At 44.7% G+C, this 25923-nt stretch overlaps 1 protein-coding gene across 1 annotated transcript in view; it reads left to right on the forward strand.

The window, feature by feature from the left end:
- The window catches only part of LOC136753171 (solute carrier family 12 member 9), a 38380-nt gene extending 12819 nt beyond the window's left edge, over positions 1–25561 (forward strand). Inside the window, exons 7-13 of the mRNA XM_066709056.1 lie at positions 6116–6273; positions 7064–7146; positions 11736–11860; positions 15610–15802; positions 17849–18023; positions 18119–18265; positions 18420–25561. Coding sequence (XP_066565153.1) covers positions 6116–6273; positions 7064–7146; positions 11736–11860; positions 15610–15802; positions 17849–18023; positions 18119–18265; positions 18420–19297 — 1759 coding nt within the window. The 3' untranslated portion in view covers positions 19298–25561. The remainder of the gene's footprint in view (positions 1–6115; positions 6274–7063; positions 7147–11735; positions 11861–15609; positions 15803–17848; positions 18024–18118; positions 18266–18419) is intronic.
- The last annotated feature ends 362 nt before the right edge of the window (positions 25562–25923 follow it).

Consider the following 25923-nt stretch of genomic DNA (forward strand, 5'->3'; position numbering starts at 1 on the left):
TTGCAATAATTAACTCTGGGAAGTTAACGATTTGCCTCTTTTTGTACTCTGGCGGTGGCTCCTTGGCTAGTGATGAGGTTTTCTGCTTTGTGTTGCCAAGACGCCCCAGTGTGCCTTTTTTAATTTACCCCCCCACTCCACCATACTTACAGGAGAGTTGATTATTATTGAACCGGTTCATCCCCCTCACCCTCCTCTGCTGAACACAAATGCCATGCTCTTGATTAACAGCTGTCCAGCCAGCCAACTATTAACAGAGAGTAACAAAAAAAAAAAGTTAGTCAGTCCTTGTTACTGGGGTGCTTGGTAGATAAGTACCTCTTCATGTTCAAAACGGAAAACAGGAGACACTTCTTCACACAGAGAGTTGTTACAATCTGGAACAAACTCCCCAGCGATGTGGTTGAAGCTGACAATTTGGGAACATTTAAAATCGGACTGGATAGGATCCTTGTATCACTCGGTTATTAATGGACACCAAACGAGTACAATGGTTCGAATGGCCTCTTCTAGTTTGCAAACTTTCTTATGTTTCCTTCTTGAAGGAAGCAGCTTCTTGTCTCATTGTCAGGATCTCCTATTTTCTACCCAATTAAAAAAACACACTGGCCTTCCAGTGGCAGTTCTGTGGTACAGTACGGTACGGTACAGTAGTCCAGGTCAAGTGGCCAGTCAACTACTGTGTTTATGCATACTGTGTGGGTTAATTGAAGTTATCACAGCCCTCAGATTCACTCGGGCAAGACTCTGCCCACCGATTTCTGTGGAAAAGCAGTCAGAACTATGATCCCTCTATATGTACCATGTATCTGTCCCACCACCACCTCCCTCTTCTAGACCACAGGGAGATTCCAGAGCCTGTGCCTTTTCCACTGTCCTGAGGGCTGCCCTTTGCAAGACATATCTATTTTTATTCTCTTCATAGTCTGAGTTTAAAGAATAGTTTTTCTATCTGGCAAAGGATTCTGGCTTAAGGACTGCTTATGGCATTAGACCTGTGGGAATAGAGGTGGAAAGAAAATGTGGTTTTGAAAATTTTCACGTCCCCTGTTAAATTAAATTACAGTGTGCTGCAGGGGAGCCAGATCTGCAATTTACTCGTCAGCCAATCGGCCACGTTTGTTTGACATCGGCCTTTACAAAAATGGTAGCCCATGTCTCACGATATTTCTTCAAATTCTTGAAATGTAAGCGCATCGGTACAATATTTTTAGCGCAATTGACAATTACAGCACCTCGGCAGTCTTTCATTTTGAATTGTATAAACGCCCTGGGGAAGACTATGGATCCTTACTTCGTGTAATATTGGGTAATTTGTGCCAGGCCTTGTGGTTACATGCAGGTAAAGCCCTCAAGAGTGGTAGAATGTCAAGTTCTGTTTGCCCGGAAAACAGACTTTTATGCATTCTTGTATTCGGAAGCTGTCCTCTTTTACCCTCTCCCTTTTCTTCCCTCGCCCTCTCTCTGTCTGTCATAATCGGCGATGGCTCAGTTGTGTTATTAATCTCCCAAATGAGAGGTGGTGTCAAAGCTCGCTCTGTGCTGGAATTTGAACTCTGCATCTTAACTGCAATGTGTGTGCGTTGGGCTGTGTCTTTGTGCTTTCGCTTTTTTTTATTCATTTCACCGTGTCTTTCTCTTATGACTCTTTCAGCCCCCCTTCTCTCTCTCTCTCTCTCTCTCTCTCTCTCTCACAACCCGTTCATTAAACTGTGCTGTCATATATTTTATGATGGCTTTGTTTTCCTGGGCAGCAGTTGAAAATGTCAACCGTGTTCAGATTTATTCTCCAAACAGCCAGCCGCCGAGGGGGATTAATAACCAAACCGCCATGCCTGATATTGACCGCGGCCCTAATACACCATCCCCCCACCCCTCCTCCTCTCTTTCTCTCTCGTCATTTGTCATTCTCTGGCCCACCTTTGCAAATATTAGGGCAGGCCTCCTGGATTTTCAAAGGCGTATGTATTTCATTCAACATCAGATATCGTAGCGTGCAGCCAAACTTTGGGCTCCCATCAGAAGAGAGAGTGGGCCGACAGCTGGCCACCATCGTGCATCAAGCGAACTCCAGAACCAAGAAGAAAGCTTTGACTCAATCAGCAGCCTGAATAGTTTGGTTTTGTTTTTTGTGTGAGTGTGAAAAGACATGAAATATTCCCATGAAGATCCTCTTTAGAGTTCCAAGGAAAATGTGCCTGGTGTTCCATTGATCATTCGCTGGGAACATTTTTACTTTATACAGAGACCCTGTTTGCTGGAGCCCCTGTCTTGCAGTGAGCCTTGATCAGAAGCGGTTTGACTGTTGTAGAGTACAGAAGAAGAGATGCTTACTCCAAAACCATAGTTAACCAGATCAATTGAAAGCACTTTAAAAGTCCATGCAAAACTCTGAACCTCTATGCATTTATACATCTATCTGTATGTATGTATTCAACTAATATTACCTGGGAATTTTGAAATGTATTATTAATTTGGCAGTAAGTGCTCTTATGCATTTGGGGATGGTTGAGGGGAGGTGTGGGGGTGGCAGGTCTAGATTAAAGGAGAGGGTTTAGATGAGAAGAGAGGAGGAGAGACTGAGATGGTGTGTACATGGGGAGAAAGGGCATTTATAGAAGGAGAGTGAGCGAGAGAGAGACTACCGTATGAAGGAGCCCAATATAGTTGTGTTGGTTTTGTTATTTAAGTGCTATAGCGAGGCTTAATTAATTTTGTCATGCCTGCACTGAAGCCTTTCAATTAGAGTGAGAGAGAGAGATTGAGCAGCAATGTGGGATCGCCAGCCCTCTGTCTATCCTGCTAAGGCAATTTCTATCCTATCCTGGTGCCGGCCCATCATCCCCTGCTTTTAAACCTTCTACGTTTTTTTTTTTTTTTTTTTTTTTTTGCGTGGAATAATTTTGTTCAAATCATTGTATCGACCTAACAATACTTAATAGGTTTGTGATGATAAGTATTAAAACTGCTCAACCTGAAACAAACGTGATGGGATTTTTAATTGAAAAGGAGAGCGAGAGAGAGAGATGGAGGGAGAGACAGTGAGATCTTGGCTCCTTTACAGTCAGATTTTTATTTTTAATTTTTTCTTCCAATTTTATGCAGCTGCGGGGAGAGTGAGATAGGGAAAGAGCTATCTGTGTGTACTAGTACCCCACCATGCAGTTTGTCTGATAGAATCTCCTGCCATGTACAGTTCATCTTCCTCTCTCTAGTGTCCCTCTCTCACTTTCCCTCCTTCCATTTCAATCTCTCTCTCTCTCTCTCTTTTTTTGCCCCATCCCCCTGCTCCCGGTACAGTGTAATTAAGTGACAGCTGGTTATCTGTTGATCCCCAGTTCTCGTGAAATCCTAGACTCATACATTTGCCTGTATGTGAATCACACAAAGCAAGTTATTTCTCTATCAAAGTTACAAATCATAATGTAGAGATGGCTTCTGCCCGTGAGGATCTCTATGTTCCTTCCTCTCTGTGGGGTAAATACGAAATTAAATGCAACGTGTTGCTGTGTTTCCAAATGTTTTGATCAATAAGCAAATTGCTTAAAGTGTGTTTGGGTGTTTTTCTTTTTACAGTCTTGCCAAAGGGAAGAAAGCCACTTCTGTGTCCAGCTTTTTTTTGTTTTTTTTGTTTGCTTACTACTATTCTTTAACTGCAGTTAGGGAGAGAGAGAAAGAGATAGTGATAGAAGAGAGGGCTAAATGGCATCACCTTTCAAATGGGCTCTGACACTCATACCTGTCCTCCTAGAGAACTATGCCTATAATTAATTAATTAATTAATTAATATCCATCATACGTAATACTTGTTCAAGTGGTCATCCAACAGAGAATATGAATTTGAAATTACATGATTACCGAACCAGTCGAGTGGCATACTTTCCACTCCTGTGCATTTGAAGGTTTTTGAGTATGTAAACCAAAAAAGTCAATTTATTTAAGAAGCTGTTGATACCAGAGATGGTTCTGTACTGGAGTGGATCAGATATGATTGGAAGGGGCAGTATTCTTTAGTGCCTATGAGAGATGGCAGTCTGTTTTTCCCTCTTAATTACCAAACCCAACTGGTTTCTGGGACCTTTGGTAAGTTGGCTCATAACTCAGGTGTCCCGCAGATTGAGGCAAGATTAAATCAGTGTGGTGAGGAAGGCTCTATCACTCACTCACTGCCTCTCAACAAGAACAGCTTCTCATTTAGTTCACAGCAGTGAGCTGGGAAGAGAGAAGGAAGGGAGGGAGGGATAGGCCATAAAAGGAGGAGAAGTGAGAGAGGGAGAGGTGAGAAGTGGCAGAGGAGGGAGAAGCAGGGCGAGAGGGAGAAAAGAGGCAGAGGAGAGGGAGCAATAAACAGAAGTGGCTCCCGCAGCAGCAATTCATGCATACCGCCCTATTAATATTGATACTGTAATTGTGAAGGAAAGACCAAAACCAAGAAAGTGCAGGAAACCAAGAAAAGGGGACAAGGAAAATGAGTGAGAGGAAAATAACTGATTTTCAATGAAAGGCCCAGAGAGAGGGAGGGAGAGGAAAGGGTGCAGGTCTGTGTGATTAATGGGGGAGGCGCGTGTGGAATTTCTCCTGTCATGTTCTAATACCTTAATGCACAGTCATTATTCAGGCTGGCTGAGGCCAGTGTGCTCCAGCACTGTGGAGAGGTCATCGCTCACACAGATTGAAATGCTTTAGTGCGGCTGGCTGCTATTCTCTCTCCGTCATATTAATGCGAGGCTGATCAGACGGCTGGGAAATTAAATAAACGGGCGGCTAGGGGGTTGAGGGTGGCAGGGGGTGTGTGCAGTGTAAACATTTAAAAGAGGTGTGGGGGGGTGGGGCGGTGTTGTTGAGGTCAGGGAGGTCAGTTCTGCAGTGATCAAAGAAGGGTAATAGAATGGATTCTAATGGTATGGTGTATAAATGCGGAACACTGCTGTGCTAAACTGTTGAGTTGGGGATGTCCAGCTCTCCCTGATGATGCTGTGATACAAAAATCTGAATAATGCACAAAGTTGGGCCTCCCAAGTTTGTCTGTGCCGTTTTGTGCTGTGTTGTGGCATGTACTCATTTATGCCAAGGTGGCTCATTTTCTATTGTTCTGCCTGCATATCAATATAAATAATTGTATCGAGTTGTTCGCCAGCAGTGTAATTAACAGCGCCGCACAAGTGGAATAATGTTAATGAAACGTTTCTGTGCTGTGCCGTGCTGCCCGTTGTTAGTTGTTTTAACTGGTTTGCATGATTGCCTAGTCTATGAACAGATTTAAAGGTCTCCTCCTCCAGAGAGAAATGAGAGAAAACCGTAGCACCCTGCGCAATGCATATCAAATGTGTGTGTGAATGTGCAAAGTTATTTGCCACCTCTATTCTACACTACGCTAGAGTGTCGGCAAATTTGTGAATTCTGATGCATTGTCTCTGGGTTCAAATATTGATTTGGTTTAAGCATCAGGGTGAAGGTTGGAGTGGTATCCAAAATGTGAACCCATTTATGTTAAAATGTTAGCCTCCTTCTCACACAGCAGTTATTGTTCCAAATGGCAACCACAGACCCCTGTCGGTTCTGAAGGTAGCTATTTGAAACCACTTGCCTGTGTAACATGCAATTTGGCTGCTACACTGATCCGCTGATCATTGAAGAAAGAGCACACCGGTTGCCCTCTCCCTTCCCGGCCATGCCCCATCGCTGCAGCTGCACTGTTTCTGCATCTGTAATCATCTGGGCTGGCATACATTGCTTTGTATGGCTGACAGTACAGTGTGACCAAGAGGAAGGTGATCGTAATAAGAGGCTGGAGATTGAGCTGGTTCCAAATCCCAGAGAGGTCACCTTGGAGAGATCGCTCAGGCGCAGTGACCCAGAGAGGCCCATTTAAAGAAAATTGGAGTCTGAGCGTGTTGGGGGTGTGTGTGTGTGAGGGGTGCATAATACACACAATAATATGCAACCCCTTCACCGACAGTGAATGTCCATCTCCTGCTTCTTCTATCTTCCTTTTTTCCATCTCTCTCGTGTTCTTCCTCTCATTGGTGTCCTTGTTATGATTCTAGTTAAAAAAAAAAAAAAAAAACTTTCTCTCTTCAAACTCTCTCCACCCCTTCCATCTCTCTCATTCCAGCACTCTGCTCCAGAAAAACTATAGTTTTCTGCAAGACATTAACGTGTGGCATCCCTTCGTCATCATCGGGATCTATTCCTCCACGTTGTCAGCCGCCATGAGCAACCTGATTGGGGCATCCCGCATCCTGTATGCCATGGCCCGAGATGACCTCTTCGGTGAGCGGCACCCCGCACACACACACACACAAACTGCATTCCTGAACCTTCCTATATCTTCCAGATGTGCAGTTCCACACATACTACTGCTTAACTATAGTCATAATGACACTTCATCAGTCCTTGACACCTTGATAATGTTAGATAGGAGTTTCCAGTACAAGCTGCAACCAGCTTCCAGTACAGACGAGTAAGAGTGAAGCCATGGTGAGAGGTTTAAAACCAGTAGCATAATGCCATGGGATTTCTCTATTACAGATGTATGTATAAAGAGGACAATTAAATCTGCCTGAGCCTCCAGACTAATTACAAATCGGCCATGCACAGAATTCCCCAGACCACCACAGTGTGAAATCAGTGGGTGTTTGTGGCACAGGTCAGGGAGTCCTGATTTAAGAATCTGACTTCTCCAGAGATTACCCATCCCCCTCTCCCATCCCCCCTCTCCCATCCCAGCGCTGCCCATGCTGGGAGTGGGCACAGACAGAGGACTCGGGATCTGCCAGGGCTCATACTGACTGACCTTGGCAGTCCGCAAAGCCCGCTGACTGATGAATTGCCTAGGTTGCCCTCTGCCGTCCCTTCCCGTTGCACTCTTGACCTGAGCCTCACGCTGACACGGCTATTTAAAGACTTGCCTTTCAGACGGCATTTGTCTCTCTCTGTGTGCCTCCGGTTCACCTTAATACAAGGTTTTACCTCCTATTCCCCTTTTTCTTTTTGATGTCCTCATCCTTCTATCTACTCTCTCTCTCACACCTTTCCTAATGTCTCTTTCTCTCCTCTCCAGGGCGAGTGTTGTCTCCAGCTAAGAGGACATCTCGCAGTGGTAACCCCTGGGTGGCCGTACTGATTTCCTGGTTCCTGGTTCAGGTGAGTTGTTGCCCATAACCAGCAGATGCACAGGTCCATAAGCACCGCCCACAACCAGTTAGCCCTTGTTTTGTCCCTGAAATAAACTAACCTATCTATAGTTGTTTGTTTGCTGGGGGGTTCAATTATCAGGTTAAACTCAAGCATGAGGCCAAAATAATTTCCAGCTCACTGAACTAACGTGTGGTAACTGAACAAGGCCTGTATATTTGGGAGTGTGTCGAGGCGTTTCATTTAATGTCTTTCGTCATTGTTCTTTTTCATTACAGCGGTGGAATCTTATATTAAGCAAATGTCTTTTTCTTTAATATATATGTATTCTTTCACCCTGTTTTTCTTAATTCTCTGATCTGTCCCTTCACACCCCCACAACACATGACAACAGCCTCCTATTAGGGAGAGTCTTTTCACAACTTTATGCAAAACTTTTTTTTAATATTTTGTCTTTTTCAAAATCAGAATTTAAGAACATAAGTAGTAATTAAGGATTTATTTTTACAATGTGTTTTATTCATAGGTTATGTATGTCATATCCTTCTGCAGGCCAAAGTAAGTGTGGCTACTGGCCAAATTTGTCTGGGTGTCCCAGGTTTAGCGAATAAGGGTTAAAGAGAACACTATTTATTCATGTATAACTGTGTGCGATTATATTTCTAAACGGCACTGTTTACTGTACAAGCTTGACACAATTAATACCCCCCCCCCCACACACACACACACACACACACACACACACACACACACACACACAGGAAATGGAAATAGCTCTGAGCCAATCCCTGACAATTTGTCTTGGGAGAGTTGAACCATCACACTAAATTGATTCCCGCAGGTGTAATAAGTAAACAACACAATTAAATTGAAAAGAGTCACCTACGTCTTTCAGGATGCTAGTTTAAGACTCCCTGTAGGCCTCTGTTAAAACATTAATTTTAATAACGTTAAGGTTTTTAAGTTTTTTTTTTTTTTTTTTTTTTTTTTTTTTTTTCCACCCTCCACCTAAAAAGTGCCGTAAACTCTACATGCAGGAAAGCTCAGTACAGATGCATCTCTGCGTTCCCCAAGTGCTCTGCAGGGAATCGTATTGCAGAATTAAGGGGTTAGTTAAAGTGCATGGAAAAGGCAATTTAAAAAGTTTCAATAGAGAAGGACATAAAGTGAACAGTCCAGAGACGCTTCTGGAGGAAAAAGCCCTCTGCCATTTAGGTAGTCACAGGGGGCTTCGGCACACGTGAAGCGAAATGTCCCTGAACAAGGTTATGATCTGAAACTGCAGCATTAGACAGCTGTACATTGGAGACAAAGCAGCAGTCACCAGGAGGGGCCAGGGAATTGAGAAGAGACCCCCCATTGACCCTGACAGAGGAAGGAGGGTAAGGGAGAACCAGAGAGAGAACAGTTTAGCAAGTCCTTCTGATGTCTTTTTTTTTTTTTTTCTTCAATAATTTAAATTCATCACTTGTGCTTTTCCTAATGTGTGTTTATTACCATTGTTGCCGGGGGGGGTGGGGGATCCGTTTGTGGAGAATGATTTGCACACAGTCAGTTGATAGTCTCCCCCATTAAGATGATTCACAGGCTGACACAAGGCGCTCTAATTGCCCAATGTGTAAAACAAACAGGTAGAGAAGCACGGTTTAAACACAGGGAACAGAGGGAACAGATGAGCAGTGTCAGGATGGTAGCCCCCAGGGGACCCGTCAAGTGACAGCGGGGCAAAGCAGCATTGTGACCGTGGGGGGGGAGAGCGAGGCAGGGAAACGGAGGGGTAGAAAAGGAGATTAAAGGAGAGCCATAGGGAAGGAGACTGTAGTAGGAGTGTGTGGATTGGCTGTGAGTGGAGTTTTGCCATGTGGTCCTTGGGGCTTGATCTCTGTGTGGGCTGAACTACAGTGTATTTGGTTACTGTGTATGTGTTGTGGCTGTAGTTTTATTTATGGTGTGTGCATGGCTGGCAAAAGAAAGTGTTCTGCCAGTGGGGAAAGTGTGGTAGTGTAATGGCATTGGTGTCTCTTGAGTGCACGATCCAAGTGTGGCTTTAGCTTACCATTAAGCATTCCAGAAATGCATGCCTTTTTCGGTGTCAGCCTGCGTCAAGGAGGCTGTTGTGTTGGTTTGCTGTGGCAGCTCCAGGCACGCCATTGACGGCAATCAATGCGGTTAACCCAGCACTCGGCCGTATTTGATTTACAACTGCCCTGCGTGCGTTAATTAGTTATCATTAGAACTGATGCTGTGCTGGGGGGTGGGTTGTAATGATCCAGGCTCTGTGATAGACAGGCAGCTCTGCTAATCGTCGGAGCCAACATACTGTTCGAGTAAGCAGCATCATTAACACCAATTAAAACACCTCGCTGTCTTTTTCTCCTTGTTTCTTAGTTCTCTCTTTTTGCTTCCCTCTTTCTCACTCTCACACTTTCTTGTTTTATTCTGACTTCCCTAAGTCTCTCCCACTCTTTGTCAGGACTCCAGAACTGTTTGGCCACCACTGCTGTACAGATGTATTCATTTTGTCCCTCCCACTGATGCAGATTTAAATAAATAACTACTGTTAAAAGCAGAATAAAAAGGCCTGATTTCCATCTCTCTCGCTGCATGAGTCTTAATCAAATTCGGCCCAAGAAAAAAGGAAGTAATTGATTTAACATTTTGTTTTTTTAGGGTTTTTTTTCTCCTTGAATAACTAATTGGCGTAACCATTCAGAAGAGTGCTTTAATTAAAATTCCTCTCCTCTCTTAACGAAACGAACAAAGTAACGAAATCTCCGCACACCTACACTCCAGCTATCCGCAGTCCTGGTGGTGTAGAGCAACTGAGCTCCTCCCTAATCACAACACTATTTCAGTTGTTGTCCCCGCCACCACTACTGCTCTCAACTACAGTTTGGCATTACTTATAATATGCAAAATAACGTGCCATCAATCCACTTCAAGAAAGAGACTTGAATGTTACTGGCCTTTTGTGCCAGGACAGTAGGTTGGCCGCCTTTGCTTGACCATTCCACCTGGAGTCCCGCCCTGACCCGAGACCACTGAACACCATATACTCACAAAGCACTGTAAGTGGTTGATAAAAAGGTAAAAAGTTCACGCTCGATAGATGCAGCCTCTTTCTTCTGTGCCTCTTTCTTCTCTTTTTTCAGCAGTGAGCTGACCTGGGTGCAGTGCAGAGTGCTGTCTAGGCTTTTCGATGCGAGCTCAGTCGAGTTGGCTTACTCTTCCCTCAGCTCTCTACCATTAAGCTGGTGATCATGAGCAGCCCCCATTACCGAATGCCTAAATGGTTTTGATTTAAAACCATGCAACACTCATCTAGAGGAAATAAAAAATAATAAGTGCTGAAATTAATATGCCAGTGGTTGGTGAAGCCCTAATGGTCGATTTGGAGGCAAATGAGGTTTGCAAGATGAGTTCTACAGGTCGTGTGCTTATATATTTAATGTGTGCCTGTGTGATTTACAGGGAATGTAGGTGTGTGTCTCCTAAGGTCTTCCTTCTCTGTGTGCGCACATAGCATTTGCAGTGAGCTATTTTCAGGTGGTTCTCGGAGAGGTTACACAATTATTGCAAAACCTATTAAAGAGTTTACATGGCATTGCTAACCCACAATGTATGTTACTATTATTTTATAATGGCAGGAGTTTTGTTTTCCACTCATACATGGTAAAAGCCAGGATTCAATGGAGAACATCTTGATGTGCATTGATAACTCTTCATGATCTTATAGCTACTTCGTATAATTTATGCTGAATTCCAGCTCATTGAAGCATACTGTTCAATGTCCTGGAAATCCCTGTCATTATCCACAGACTAATTAACAAATAGTTAATGCAGTGTTCAAAGTTATCTGATCAAAGCAACAGAGGTATGAAGTGCAGGCTGGGGCTGCCGGAGACAGTACTTGGTAAACACTGATGGGCCGTCTGTTCGTTTACCCAGTCTCAGTGTGTAAATCTGGGCGATCAGTTGAAAGTGCCTGGAAGGGCCTTGTGCCTTTCTGGCATTCTCTCCAGTAACTTGTCTAATTGTTTGATTAATTGGCTAATTGAACAACTTCGCACAAGATCTCTAAGCCTTTTATAGATTGCTCTACCCTGAATCAAGTGCGTCTTTCAAATCAAAAAAATGTGAAAAGACCTTGGAAAAACATTTTGAATGGGTCCAATTGAGCAAATGATTAGATCAGTGCAGTTAATTGAGAAGAAAAAGGGGAGCGAAAACCAGAAGGCCCAGCAGCTCTGAAGGGCTGGAAAGAAACGCTCAGTTCACAGTGGGGATAAAGTCCTGGAAGCCATGCGCATTCGTTTATGATAATTGGAAACCCACGATTTTAGAAAAATCATGATCAAATAAAATGTTCAAAGCCCTGCCAGTATCACTCACAGTTTTGCCATTTTTCCTGTACAGGGGTTAAAAGTTAATCTACTTTTCATTTTATTTATCAATTGCTGTTTTATTAAAGCATAAGGCATGGGTTGTGCATCTGCTCACAGCTCACCAAGAAGGATCACCCAGCGTGAGAGAGCCAACTGGCCCTCGAGGGCGGGACGGTGGCCCTGCCAGTGATGCCTTCTCTTTGTCCCCCCCAGCTGGTGCTGTTCACCGGGAAGCTGAATACCATCGCGGGCATCGTCACCATCTTCTTCCTGCTGGTGTACGCGGCTGTGGACCTGGCCTGCCTGGCGCTAGAGTGGGCATCTGCCCCCAACTTCAGGTACGGCCCACTCACTTGCACCACTGGATCCTTAACCCACTGCTAATACTTGTTGTGCTTTATGCTGTTTCTGATACTGGGCTTACCACTGGTACTGACCATTCACTTGTTCAACCCAGGCACGGATAGGGATTGAGATCCTGTCCCAGCTGCACTCCTGTTCACTTTCTATTCAAGCCACTGCTGTTGTTTGTCTGTAATCTAAGCAGGTTTTGAAAGTCAGCGGTGTTGCTCTTGACTAATTAACCCAGTATTGTTTGCGGTTAAGTTCTAGAGAGCCTGATGTGAGTAAAACTCACAAAGCCATGTAACTCTTCAAGACTATGGTTGTCCTAGGAAATATAAAGTGAAGCAAAGTTTAGTGATTTAAGCCTTCATGTTCCGGTTACTGACCCCACTATAGGTAATGTTATGACCCCATCTGGGTTTATTGCATAGTTGCCACACAGCAGGCACACACAAACGTACCAGATCTCCTTTCCCTTGTTTGTTCCTCCTTAATTTCACTCCTGTCTTCCCTCTATGCGAGAGTTCGTGGAGTCTGCAGAGCGCAACTGGCTTACCCCTCCGATTTAGCTTTTAACTGCTTATCGCGCTTGTTTTTTGTTGTCATTCTGTTGCTGTGTTGTTTTTTTTCCTAATAGACGGTGTGGCATTGAAGCTGCGGAGGCGCGGTACAAAGCGTCCCGGTGCAGCAGCGCGAGCATGATTGTGCTGCCGCGTTAATTAAAAAGATCTGAACGTCGCGCTGGCTGTCGTCTTTAAATGCCTTTAAAACGTATCCGCAGTGTATTAACCTGGAGAGCTAAAGGCGTGTAGAGGAGCGTGCGCACACAATCCCCAGCCATGCATTTGTGTGTGTGGGAGGGGGTGCTGTACTGCTGAGTATGGGGCCTCCAGTATAACCATTAATCCGGCAGCTGCATGAGAATGATGCAGACTTTGTCCATTTCTCTCCCGATGCAGCCGTTACGGAGATCCGGGAGGTGAAGGGTCAGAGGCAGGCAGGCAAGCTCTGTGCTGTTGAGATCCTGGGGCCTTTAGCTCTTTCCATTGTGCCGTAGTGCGGCCGAATTGGCAGGCTCCCCAGACTCGTTGGCACCCTGACCTCTCCGGCAGCAAGCAGGGTTGTGAGAGTGGTTCTGGAGGGAAGTGTTGCTGGAAGTCGATTTAATACGGAGGCTAATGGGGTCTTTCTGCATCACGAACACACATTTTCACCAGCACACGCTTTGTCGCCACTTCCCATCCCATTGACTCCGGCTTCCTTATTTACAACTCCTACCTCTCCAGACTGTCCCTTTTTCAGGTATTATCTGTACATGTCTCATATTGTGCCAGCTGTGTATTATATTTGCACAACAGACAAAGAACAGCTGTTCCCACACACACACACACACACACACATGCCCAAACACACTGCAAGGGGTATTTAGTATCGGGGAATCTGTTTTGCTTCTTAAAAAACTGTTTCCTACTCCTGCCGAGTGAGTTTTACACCTGACAGAATTGTTGCGTGCGTCAAACCACGGTTGAGTTTTTAATTAAGATTTGTTTTTTGTTTTTCATTTTGGTTTGTTTTTGACTTCTGAGGCGAAAGGAATTAAAAGTCATTTAGTTCTGATGTCCTTGGAGGAAGCGTTGTAATTAGCATAACTAATTTAGCAGAAATAGTTGCCTTTTACTACATGTGGCACAATGGAGAGTTTTGCTCGTCACTCGGCACAATAACAGAGCGGTGTAGCAGTAAATGTTTGGGTCTGGTTAAGAGAGTGCTAAGTGATCAGACATTTGGTTTTCTATACCTGGAGAGAGGGAGGGAGAGAGTTATAGAGACTTATAGAGAGGCTGAGAGCAGTGTTTCTCTGATGGATGCCATGCAAAGAATAGCAAGCTGTTTGGATGGGACCTCGAGAAAGGTAACGGGTAACAGATAAGACCATTGTTTCAATCATTGACTTATCCACACCATCAATAATCAATCTTCCTTAATGAGCTTCACATCAGAGCAATTAACGAGAATAGGAAAGTCTATATACCGTGTAAGGTATTTCTGTGCAGTGATGATAATGACCCGGTCTGCAATAATGCTGGCAGCTTTGCGAAAACTGGATCAGTGAGCCACACTCTTACCACAGCCAAGGAATAAACACTGCAGTTGAACAGCAGTCTGATCCATTGCACGTTGAATGAGCTCTTGTAGAAGCTGTCTTGGTGAAGCCGAAATGCCAATACAAAAGTCTGTGAGCGGAGAGATTAAAAAGAGAATCCGTTGCCTCTCTTCAGCATTGTCTTACAACGGCGAACAACGCCGAAGCCAAAATGTTTGGGATATTGTTGCTGTTTGATGAATAATCTCATCAACTTGAGTTTCTTGTGGGTGTGTTAACCATGCGATGGCTTTGGGAGCAATCGATGCACTGTCACTAACGAGAGAGATTAGAGGGAGAGACGGGGAGATAGAGAATCGAGATAGGGGAGAGGCTGCAGCCCAGACCATCATGATTAATCACAGTCTCCAGAAGGGAGGGAAGTGAAGACGGGTGGAGAGATGTAGGAAAATACATACATTTATTCAGAGCCTTGCTGTCAGGGCGGCCTTGACACAGAGATACCATGCATGTAACGTGTCAAACTACAAGGAGATCCTACCTCAACAATGCATGTTCTGGGGGTTTGGGCTTGGGTTGGGCATCATTCAGGGTATAGACCTAGATACTCACACAGAATGCTGGTACTGTCTGGAGGTGCTTCACTTTATTATGGTCTACAGCCAAAGTACCAAAGAAATAGAGGCAGTATTTTGGAGATCTGAGAGTTCTTAATGAGCTGGGATGAGGGGGAATGTTGAGTGAACATACTTCAAGCTCGGAGCGTTCCTGCGTTTTGTTTTAAAGGGGGGGGAGGTGGTGGGGGGGTTATACCTTGGAGGTCTTCATCAGACACGTTAAGCTTTTATTTTTCTTTACCGCGCAATTTTCCCAGCTGGGTGCATTAATGATAGAGACGACTCATTTAAATGGTAATTACAATAGCCAGGAACACGCTTAATGGATGTTTATCATTAAGTTCTATTATTGCAGAAAATTGGGGTCGTTCCCTGATTGATGACCCTGCTCTAATAACCAGGACAACTCAGACGTGTAATTTTGTGACTCCATCCGCAATCCTTTTCCCTCGATCATTTTTTTGTCTCTAGTATTTTTAATTATTATCATTAAAATGGTTATTATTTTTAGTTCTGGCTCTTTCCAGTGGCTCTGTTTTTTGTTTTTCTTTTTAATGGGCAGTGGCTGTTTCATTCTTTTCCATTATGGCCCTGAACAACTGTCAAGGACCTAGAAGAACAGGTTAATATTTAGTGATATTTTGTGATGGCTCCTATGTTCTTTTTCTCATCCTGTTCTCCTCTCTGCCTAAATGGTCCTGCTCTTTGTTCTCTTCTATTTGTCTTTGTCCCTTTTTTACACTGTTCCACTATTTCACTAATTTGTTGCCCCTCTCTCTGCCCTCTCCCTCATTATCTCTATTATTTATTTGTTTTTCACCACGAAAGAGATTTCTGGTTATGTTACAGTTTGGTTCTGTGTTTTTTTGTGTTTTTTTGTTAGTTTTTTCCCTCTGGGCTCTACCAATGCCCACCTGCTTCAAAACCAATCTTGAAGTGGTTCAACTGGGCAAATAGTGTTCATACTACTGCTAGTTTTCCAGGTACTAATAAGGATAACCTGTTCTCATGCCCCGCCCAGGCCCACATTCCGGTACTTCACCTGGCACACCTGCATCCTCGGCATTGTTGGCTGTGCTGTGATGATGTTCCTCATTAACCCAATCTACGCCTCCGCCAGCATCGCCTTCATGCTGCTGCTGCTTGTGGTCATCCACTACCTGTCCCCCACCAGTAGCTGGGGCTACATCAGCCAGGCTCTCATCTTCCACCAGGTACACTCCTGTACATTAAATACAGTACACCGGTTTAAACTCTCTACAACATTACTCTATAACTACAGCACAAGTACAGCACACCTGGTTATAACTACACTAAACCTATTTATAACTGTTTATTACCAGTTTGTAAGGTCAGTTAGCCTATTCATAACGTCAATACTCTCCTCTGTCCAGTTAAAGTTCACCTGATGGTTCTTCTATTATGCTTAATTTCACTAATTGTACAGTGCACGTGGTTTGTAAACAAGGTAAACTTTGTGCAGGCTAGTACAATGCTTCAAAGCCGTGTGTGTGTTTGCATGCGTCTGTCCCTAGCATCTGTCCCCAGCGTCCTCTGCCTCTGGCATCAGGCCGTACAGACACGCTGCCAGGAGGGGGCACAGTGCCAGGCCACTGTGTGGCAGGCAGTCAAACACCAATCCTCTCCAAAAGCATTCTTAGTGGCACTTTAAGTTATTAAGCTTTTCCATCCAGAAGACAGAATGCACTGGCAAGAAGAAAGAGAAGAAGAAGAAGAAGAAGAAAAAAAAAAAAAATCTTCGAGGACTTTTGTAACACAATAAGGTTTAGAAATAAATTGCTAAAGAAATATAGCAACAATCCTGGGCGGTCAGAGATAAGACTGAAAAAGCCTAACTCAGGTCCCCGGCTGGCTGTGTTAATTAGGATGCTCTATCTGTGAGGACAGTGCGGTAGCTCCTCCACACTGCTGACAGGGAACACTGTTCTTTGCCATGCTGTATTCAGCCTGCCTGCAATCTCCGAGCCTCAGTACTGCAACAGGGAGTTCCTCTGTTGTCTCACATTATGCCATTGTGTGCTAAACAAGAGCCGTTTCTTAGTCATGTCAGCCCCGCTTTTTCTAATGTAAATCTAGAAAACTCAGTTGCTTTTCTCAGCCCTGCGTATTGTGAGAGAGCCACACACAGATATGCACAAACCTAGATGTAGAAACATACACACGCAACAGACAAGCCTACTTCTCACACTGATAGCTGTCAGCCCCATAGGCATCGCCACCTTGATAACTCACTCGATCCTTGCCACACTTGGCGAGTGCTACACAAGCTCTCCTGCTCCTGAGGAGTTTTAAATTTTGAAACATGGAAAAATAAATAAAACGGTCGAGAGGGCCGAGATCTTGGGCACAAAACGCTATTCTCCAGTGACTGTCTCGGATAAGGAGCCATTCGGGAACTCTTAATAAATTGATATTTTAAATTAGATTTCCCTCTCATGACATGAAATAAATAAATAAAAACCGCAGCGTGTGGTGTAGCTGACCCTGGACTCTCCAGTGCCATCTCGGATTAGAATTTCTAGCAAATCTGATGTATTTATTTATTTTGAAACAAGATTTTCTGGGGTGGAGGGGAGACGTGGAGAAGGTTGAGAACTGTGGTCCAGGCCCCTGTGTTCCTCCCCTTGTGGAAGTGCTCTCCTACAGCAGTGCCAGGCTCTCAGACAGCCGGCTCCACGGCACTGTGCCCCTCAGCCACGATTACTACTATAAAAGCCTCCTCTGTGTGTTCTGGGGCTCGACCCTGCTGGCCGTAGAATTAGCATTGCAAACTTCTGCTGGAATACGATTAAAGTTTGTGTGTGTGTTTTAATTCTTTTATTGAAGCAGAGGTGTGATTGATCTTAATGTGGTTATAACGAAATCTGTGTGCCTGTAATGGGATTTGAGAGCTGAATATTTAACCTAATCTGCCAGTGTACTTGGAGAAAACTCTGCCTGCCTGTCCCCCGGTCACCTCTAAAATAATTTGTTTAATTTTAGATTATTTTTTTTAGTTTATTTATTTTTATATTTTAGTAGAGTCCTTATGATTAGGACACAGGGTTCATTTTCCACAAAGTCCCGAGGGAGGCAGAGAGCTTTGATTACAGCGCACCGCCACAGACATATAAATTACCAGCGGTATCTTTGGCCAAATTAAAATATTAGTACACCAGTGGAGATTGATGGGGATAAATGCATGCAGAACCGTGCTCTTGGCTGAGAATATCTCCCTCTCTCTCTGTCTCTACCTCCAGGTGAGAAAGTACCTGCTGATGCTGGACGTGCGAAAGGACCATGTGAAGTTCTGGAGGCCGCAGGTCCTCCTCATGGTGGCCAACCCCCGGGGCAGCACTAGCCTGGTCACATTCATCAACGACATGAAGAAGAGCGGCCTGTATGTGCTGGGCCACGTGGAGCTGGGAGACCTAGGTAAGACTGGTTCTTACCTTGGCGTGTCTTTGACGTGGGTTTCTCGCCATGTCTGTCCTGTATTTGAGGTTTTTTTTTCTGCATCTCCCCCACAGACATTCTGCCCTCAGACCCCCTGCAGGCCCGCTATGAATCCTGGCTGTCTCTGGTCGACCAGCTGAACATTAAGGCCTTCGTCAACCTGACTCTGGCTGACTCTGTGAGACACGGCGTGCAGCACCTGCTCTTCATTTCCGGCCTCGGTAAACACCCTCACTCACACAGCCTCATCACACCCCCCAAATGAGTCATCCTTTTTCTCTGCTCTCCCTCTTGTTATGAATGCTGTTCTTGTCTTGTTTTTTGTGCCCTGTCATCCTAACTCTTTTTTTCCTTGCTCTCCATCTGTGTCCCTAGGGGGGATGAGGCCCAACACCCTGGTCTTGGGTTTCTATGATGACTGCTCTCCTCAGGACCATATGCAGGAGAGCCAGATGCAGTCAAGCAGCTCGGTGGATGGCTTCTCCTCCACAACTGACCCCGAGGAGCCGATCCAGCCAAACTTCCCTGCGCTCAGGGGCGAGGGAGGGCAGGGGAAGAGCCTGTCAGGCACGGAGTATGTGGGAATCATCGCCGACGCTGTGAAGATGTCGAAAAATGTGGCGCTGGCGAGATATTTCTGCCGCTTTGACCGAACAGAGGTCCTGGGGCGGCGGGCGGGGGTGTACGTGGACGTGTGGCCCCTCAATCTGATGCGCCCCGACAGCAGCAGCTACGTGGACACCTGCAGCCTGTTCTTGCTGCAGCTGGCCTGTGTGCTCACCATGGTGCGTGCCTGGCGCAAGGCCGAGCTGCGTCTGTTCCTGTGCGTGGAGGCGGGCCGCAGTGTACGTGGCCCGGAGGAGAAGCTGCGGCAGCTGCTGCGAGAGCTACGCATCAAGGCGGCCATCCACACCGTGCCCTGGGACTCGGTGGTGGCGCTGCACTGGCACAAGCAGGCCGGGGGGGAGAAGGACAGCGGTGAGCCGAGAGATGAGCTGGAGGAGAACGACTTCGTGAACAGCTTCCCCAGCAACGCCACACGCCTGTCTGATGATTACCTGCAAGCCGTCAACCGCCTGGTACTGGAGCAGGCCTTCCCACCCCCCGCCGTGCGCTTCCTGTACCTGCCCCGCCCCCCGGCCGATACCCGCCTCTACCCCACCTACCTGCACCAGCTGGACTTACTGACCCGTGACCTGGGGCCCACGCTGCTCATCCATGGGATCACCCCTGTCATCACCACTGACCTCTGACCCCGCTGCACAGCGCCATACACTGGCTGGGGCTCAGTGTGCGCTTGGTAGTGCCAGTTAGGTCATCCTCTGCACTTAGATATCCTGGAAGCAGGATGGGTAGGGTGGAGGGAACCACAGAGGACACCAGCTAGCTGCTTTTTGGGGTTTTTCTCCCCTAGAATTTTGCCTTTTCTTCACTGTTGCCATCTTTGTTAATACTCTCTGGAAAGTGCCCATGTAGATAGAGGACAGAATGTAGCGGTTACTGCTGGAGGGCCACACTTCCTCACTCCACTCCTGGGTTGTACTCTGATAAAGCAGTTAACTATTCTCATCTGAGCTGCTGGGGCGGGACCAGGGACTGTGACCTTGCTATAAACTGTAAATAACGGTCTGTACCTGTAAAGCAGTGCAACAGCAGTATTTATATCTGTCGGAAAATGTCAGTAGCCTTAAGCCCTCTTATTGGGATTGTGCTAAACTGGTGCAAATAAGCAATTGATAGACCTTTGGATAGATAATTCTGTTCTTCCTCAATCACTGCTTCCCATTTGCGTATTTGTTTTCTGCAATGCTCTTCACCAATCAGATGCCTTATTTTTGACCTCATCTTCTACAGCCTTCTGTCTGCATATTTAACTGTGGTGCAGTGTGCTCTGGGACATACAGGGGGCACTGTGTCGATCAGTGTTTAAACACCACCAAATCCAAACCATCAAAGCTGTAATTGAACAATTTGTTCATATCTGCTCATGCATTGACATTTAAACTCCTTCTCTGGGTGCACAGACCCCAAGTGTCCCTTCCCTACCTTTTGCACCACAAAGTTAAACACTTAAGCATAAAAGGCAGTGAAGTTTTTTGTGCCAGAACACAAGTAGCATAGTCATATTTCATAAGATAAATCTGTTTGTAATGAATGTTTTTTTTTTTTATATATATATAGTAAATTTGATATAACAGGTCTGTTTTTGAGTTGGAAATCATCTGGGTGGTGTGCCTAGTTGCAGGAAGACACAGGAATGATGTCTCTGTGTAGTCAACATTCAAGTATCACTCAAGGGATTTGGAACTGCAGGCTTAGGTTGAGCAGGGGTATCTGTGTGTCTGAAAGATATCACTGGATGTCCTACCAGAGGGAGAGAGGAGGGCTGGAGTCTCTGACAGAGCTCTGCGCTGCCCTGGGAGCCACGTTGCCTTGTGGAGGCTTTTGCAAATCTTGGCAGAAACTGATTAAAGTCGGAGATGTTCTGGCTTCTTTCCAAAGTTGAAACCTCCGAAATGTTTCCGCCTGTCGCCGTCGCCGTGCAACAGGGGAAAAAGCACAGATATGAAAAAGATGAGCCGAGCCGTGTTCATTGCATTTGCAGGAAGAAGCCTGGATATCGTACTCCCCTGCGTGACAGTGTGAGGAAATAATTACAGGAAGGGAAAATGTAGGGTCTGAAGACCAAGAAGCCTGCTTCCGAAAATGAAACATTTTTTTATTTACAATGTGAGAGTATAATTAAATAAATTAGTAATGAGAGAGAGGGGAAAAAAAAAAAAATCTGGTGATAGCGTTGTGCTTGCATGCCAAAAGATGCACGTCGCTCTCTGCTGTGCTGTCCCTGGCCATGTTCATTAGTAAATGCCAGTGGAAGCGGGGTGCCACTTTATGTGCAATTTAAGCATTGGCCAAAAAAACTATTACAATCTGCAAGTGTACTAATACGTCAGGCCTTTTTTGGCGGCACGTAAATAGCAGGGTGCTAAAAATGTTTCGGATAATTTCGGCACTGCCTGTCTGCACAATAGCACAGGAAAAGTCAGAAGAGCAGAGGGGGGGAAAAAAGGGGGTGTAAATGGAGGCAGGGAGAGTGGAGAGAGGGTGAGAAGACTGAGAGGCAGAGAGTGAGTAGAGCCAGAGTGGATGTGTTGAAAAGGCTGCCAGCTGGAATAACTCACATTTCAATCAGCTTCGCCGTATTAAAGCAATAATCAGGCAATCCGCTTCCTTACAGCTGTTTTAATTAACCTATTTAGCATGTGAAAATGTCACATTTGTCACAGAGCATTATAGCCCCATGGAACAATTACGTTTTGGACGCTGGCATAAACCATGTCTCTCAATATAATATGAATATGATTTGATTTTCTTCCTCCTCCTTTTTCTGCATTTTTTTTTTATTCCAGTAATGTAACTGAATTATAATTTCTGCACATTTCTTGTATATGAAATGCGGGTATGCGAAAGAAAAAGCGGCGAGCAATGGTTTGTGCCCTGGCATGTTTTGCTAAATACCAGCAATAAACGAAAGCATTGCTCTGCCAATGTTAGCTTACTGTTTGCATTCCAAACAGGCACAAATCTGCCACACACAAACAACCACACACAGAAAAAACACATACACATAGAAACAACCACACATGCACACACACACACAGAGACACAGGATTGAAGCCCCCAGCATTCTACCCTGCAGGTCTACCAGTGGCAATTTGTTGCCCCTTAAGATTCAAACCACACACACACACAGCCTGGGCTCTAAAGTGCACTTGCCAAAAATGGAAAAATGGTTTAAAATTGTGGTTTACCTTTTTGTAAGTTGTATTCTATTCTATTTTTGTTTAACTTTTTCTGTTCTGTTGTTTTTGTCTTTTTTTTTTTTGTGACTTAACTCCTGCTGTCAATTAAATAGTCATGCAAAGAAAAAAAGTGCTTGGTTGCAACTGTAGTGGTTATTCTTTTCATACACCGCTCCTGGTAATCAAGGTCATGGTGACCTTTCTCACACTTGTGAGTGGTAGCTGTGGTTAGGATAGCTCCCTGTGCCTTGTTCAGTCTTCTATTTAAAAGCATAAACTCCATAATTATGTTGAGATTGTGTTATTATTAAGCAAATACAACTTAAGTCATGTCAATTTGGCATTTTGTCAGCCCAGCTTTTTCAACAAACAAGTAGCAAAAAAAAAAAAAAAAAAAACAGATTTGGGAGTAGGGGTTCAAGTTCTTTTTTCCTGGAGATCAATGCACAACCTATACTGGTACGAGCAGTTTAATTATATATCTGAGAGGCTAGGAGGTCCAGTGATGGACTCCTAGAATTCAACCCCCTACCTCCCTGCCTACACAGCCCAATGTCTGTAGGCCTGTCTCTCCAACGCCTGGAAGAACTTGACATCAGAGATGGAAACGGGTTACGTTCTCCAGATTATTTTCTCCTGTGCTGAGGACGCTGGCTTGCTCTGTGTCAGGCCGCCTGTGCTCTCATGGCTCTTCAAGAACACTTATGTCTGTGGCCGCCAGCTGGCCAGATTAGTCTTTACGTGAACACACGTCTCTGGTTGTCTACTTGCCTCCAGCTGACTGCGTTGACATTATCCACAAACTGATCTTGTATTTTCATGCTCGGTGCCTGGGATAGTTTAGCTGTAGGAGTCTGAAATGTGCTCTTTGCAGCTTAAACCGTGTGTTACATGACGATGCAGTCTTAAAAGATGGAACTTCGCTTTAAACTGTATTCTGAAATGCTGTGTGTTCCAATTAATAGCTTGTGGATCAACGAGGTGGGTAAGGCCTTGTCCCCCAGTTTGGGTCACGGTGACTCTGCCATCCCGCCAGCTCAGAGCCGTGTGGAGAAGGAGCTTTTGTATAACCCGCTGCCATGACTCCGGCCTTGGCACTCGCTCCCTCCGTAGCAGGAGTTTCCCTGACCTGCCTGCTGCTTCGGCATGCCTGATCTGAGGCATTGTGGGTCTCTGATGAGGTCTGCGAGTGCTGCACATTATTGCACATGCTGCAATAACAAACGGGTCACTGTGGCCTTGTTGAAGCTGGCTGAATTGGATTTATTGTGTTTTCTGGACGATCAGGGGTGACTGTTCATTCCTCCTTTAGATAAATTAGTCCTGACCTTCCCTTGTAAGTTTCTGTGCATGTGCTCTGGGTCTAATCGTGAGCAGGCTGCTTTATCTCTGTGTTTTGCTCTACAGTTCTCTTAGTCAGGTGTTCCCTGACTTGTTCTGTTCACTGTGGGAAAAAAAAAAAAAAAAAAATTGTCAGGTGTGTTTCTCTGCACATCTGGCATCGCTCTCGCCAAATGCAGGTGAACAGAGGTAGCAGACACATGGTCCTCATGTTGTGTGCATGTGTCTTCATCAAGAAACATGTTCTCCTAACAAGACTGCTTCCTAGACAAGGAAGCGGTCTTTCTTTTATATGTTATGAGAACATGTTTTGTCTGGAAAGGCAGTTGGATTTTACAACCTGAGAAAGTTCTGACCTGTTGGCTAACCGGATTTGTATCTCTGGACGACCAGAGCCTGCAGAAAAAGAATAATGAAAAGGAAAGGAGCTCACACCGCTGTGCTGCTAGGCAGGAAATCCTTTACGGTCACGTTGGAGACTGGACCTGCTCCAGCTGCCTAAGAGAAATCTCTTGGTACTGTACGGCACTTAATAATCCCACCTGCTTGAGCATGCAACTCCGAATTTGTTGACGGGGATATCGGTTAAGACTCTTGGTACAATAATCCAGGCGCTTGTGCTGTTGTACTGATGAAGCCACAGAAAACATCTTTGTGTGGACACTTATGGTCAAAATTATGAACATGGGTAAATCTCAGCCAAGTCCTACAAGAAAAGGAAATCTATAATTATCCCGATGGCTTCTGTGATGGTCCAGGCCGTCATTCCCTAGTTAGTCTTACAAGCCAGTCTGATGCATTCCACAAAATATAATGTACCTGCCACATTGCCATATGCTTATTTAAATATTGTTTGGCCCATATTTTAATGTTTCTGAAATGGTCTTTTGTGGTGGAGGATGCGGGGGGAGGGGGGCTGTGAGGTCTAGAGTAATTTTCCAGCCGATGTGTTGATGGAATCGATTACACCATGTAAGATTGGGAGATTGAAACTCCCAAGTTTGGACAAAGATCATAATTCATCTAAGCAAAATTATTGCTTTAAGCTGGCGGTTAGACATTCTCTCATAAGTATTGTATTTTCATTTTATGATGACCAAGTAATTTATGGGCCTAAAGTATGACTATAAATATGTATTGATTTTTCTTTTGTTTGTTTGAGTTTTTTCGTTCGCTTTGTCTAGGCCGCATTCATTTTGTTTTATCTTTCAAATGAAGGATGGTTGCCTCTAATTACAGTCCAGCAGGCAGCCAGTCTCTTCCCTATGCATGGGCTATAAACAGTAAAGCCCTGCCTGCCAGCTCTACTAAATGTAATGTCTATGCTGTTTCAAAAGCAGTTTTCAGAATACTATTAGCAACATTTTTCTTGTAGGCTCTCAAAGGGGAGGAATTTAGTTTACGCTGTATCCCTAAAAGTATTGGCACAGAAGAGAGCACTTCACAATTATATTGACCCCTTGGCAGTAATCCTGGAAGAACACTGTCCAAAACATCACAATAAATACTGGCAGTTCTGGTGCCCTTGACCGAAACAAGTCTTGTCCTGTTCTGTTGGTCATCTAGTGTGTCCTGGGCTTCGTGGTCCTGCCAATTGTTTGTAAAGTCACTGGCATGCACAGTGCATGTTGCCACAGATGTGGGCATTCGCTTATTTAGAAATCCTCCAATGCCCAGCTGCAGAATTCAAAATGGTCCACAAGCACATCAAATCTTAAAGCCACCAAGACCGCTGATACTGATCAGGTTTTAAAGTTTCTTTAGTGTGCCCTGTGCATCACATGCAGATACAACTGACAGCTCTACTTTAACTCCCTTGAAGCATGCCAGTTTATTTACATTTCAGAGGAAGGAATAAATAATTGAGTGCAGTGTGCTGTGTTTGGGCATGTGTGTGCTGGTTCAGTATCTGTTGCATAATTACAAGCCCTAAAAGGTGCTCAGGTTCTACCTGGACTTGTTTTTTTGTTGCTATTTTAATCAATCTTGTATCTGCAAGAATGAAAGCAAAATGGTATGTCCGTGTGTTTATGTATTTACAGTGTCTGAGTGTGTCACCCGTTTGGAAGCAGATGTGACCTGAATACCAGTAAAGGTTCTTGTACTGGACAGACTGGTGTTTGTGTATGTAAATGTTGCTCCCCTGCCTTCACACTGGCCAACAAGGCCAGTCAACAAGGCCTGTATTGTGAAGAGGTTGTGAGGATTGTAACCGACTCCAAAGATTGTTTTCCATTTGACATAATGTTATTTTGTTTGACCAATTGGAATCAATACTGTGGAATACTGCAGCTTTAAGTATGTTGGTTTTGTTTTTGTTTAGTTTTTTGTAAAGGGCAAATAAACCAAATAAAGATAAGACTGTAGAGAGTATATTCATTTGTGTCTGGTAGGTGGGTGGAGGGGAAAGGGAGGTTAATGTCTTGCTTCTAGGAGCATAATTTGTTTCCTTAGTCGGCACACAAACGGAAAGGAGAAAAGAGGCACTTACTCGGAAGAATGTCTACTTCGAAGAGCAACTTGCAGGGTTCAGAGAAAATAGGCCTTCCACATGTTGCTACAACTATTTTAGTAATAATTATTTCCTTCAAGTATTTTTTATTCTGCTTCACAACAAACATGTATGCCTCTTGGTTTTTAATGTCTCTTCTCCAGGGTCAGTTATTTTTAAGCATGGGAGAGGGTGCACTGGTTTGACCTTTTGACCCTTTCCCGAAGAAAAATAGACAAAATAG

Source organism: Amia ocellicauda, chromosome 7, assembly GCF_036373705.1.
Source record: "Amia ocellicauda isolate fAmiCal2 chromosome 7, fAmiCal2.hap1, whole genome shotgun sequence".
NCBI lineage: Eukaryota > Metazoa > Chordata > Actinopteri > Amiiformes > Amiidae > Amia > Amia ocellicauda.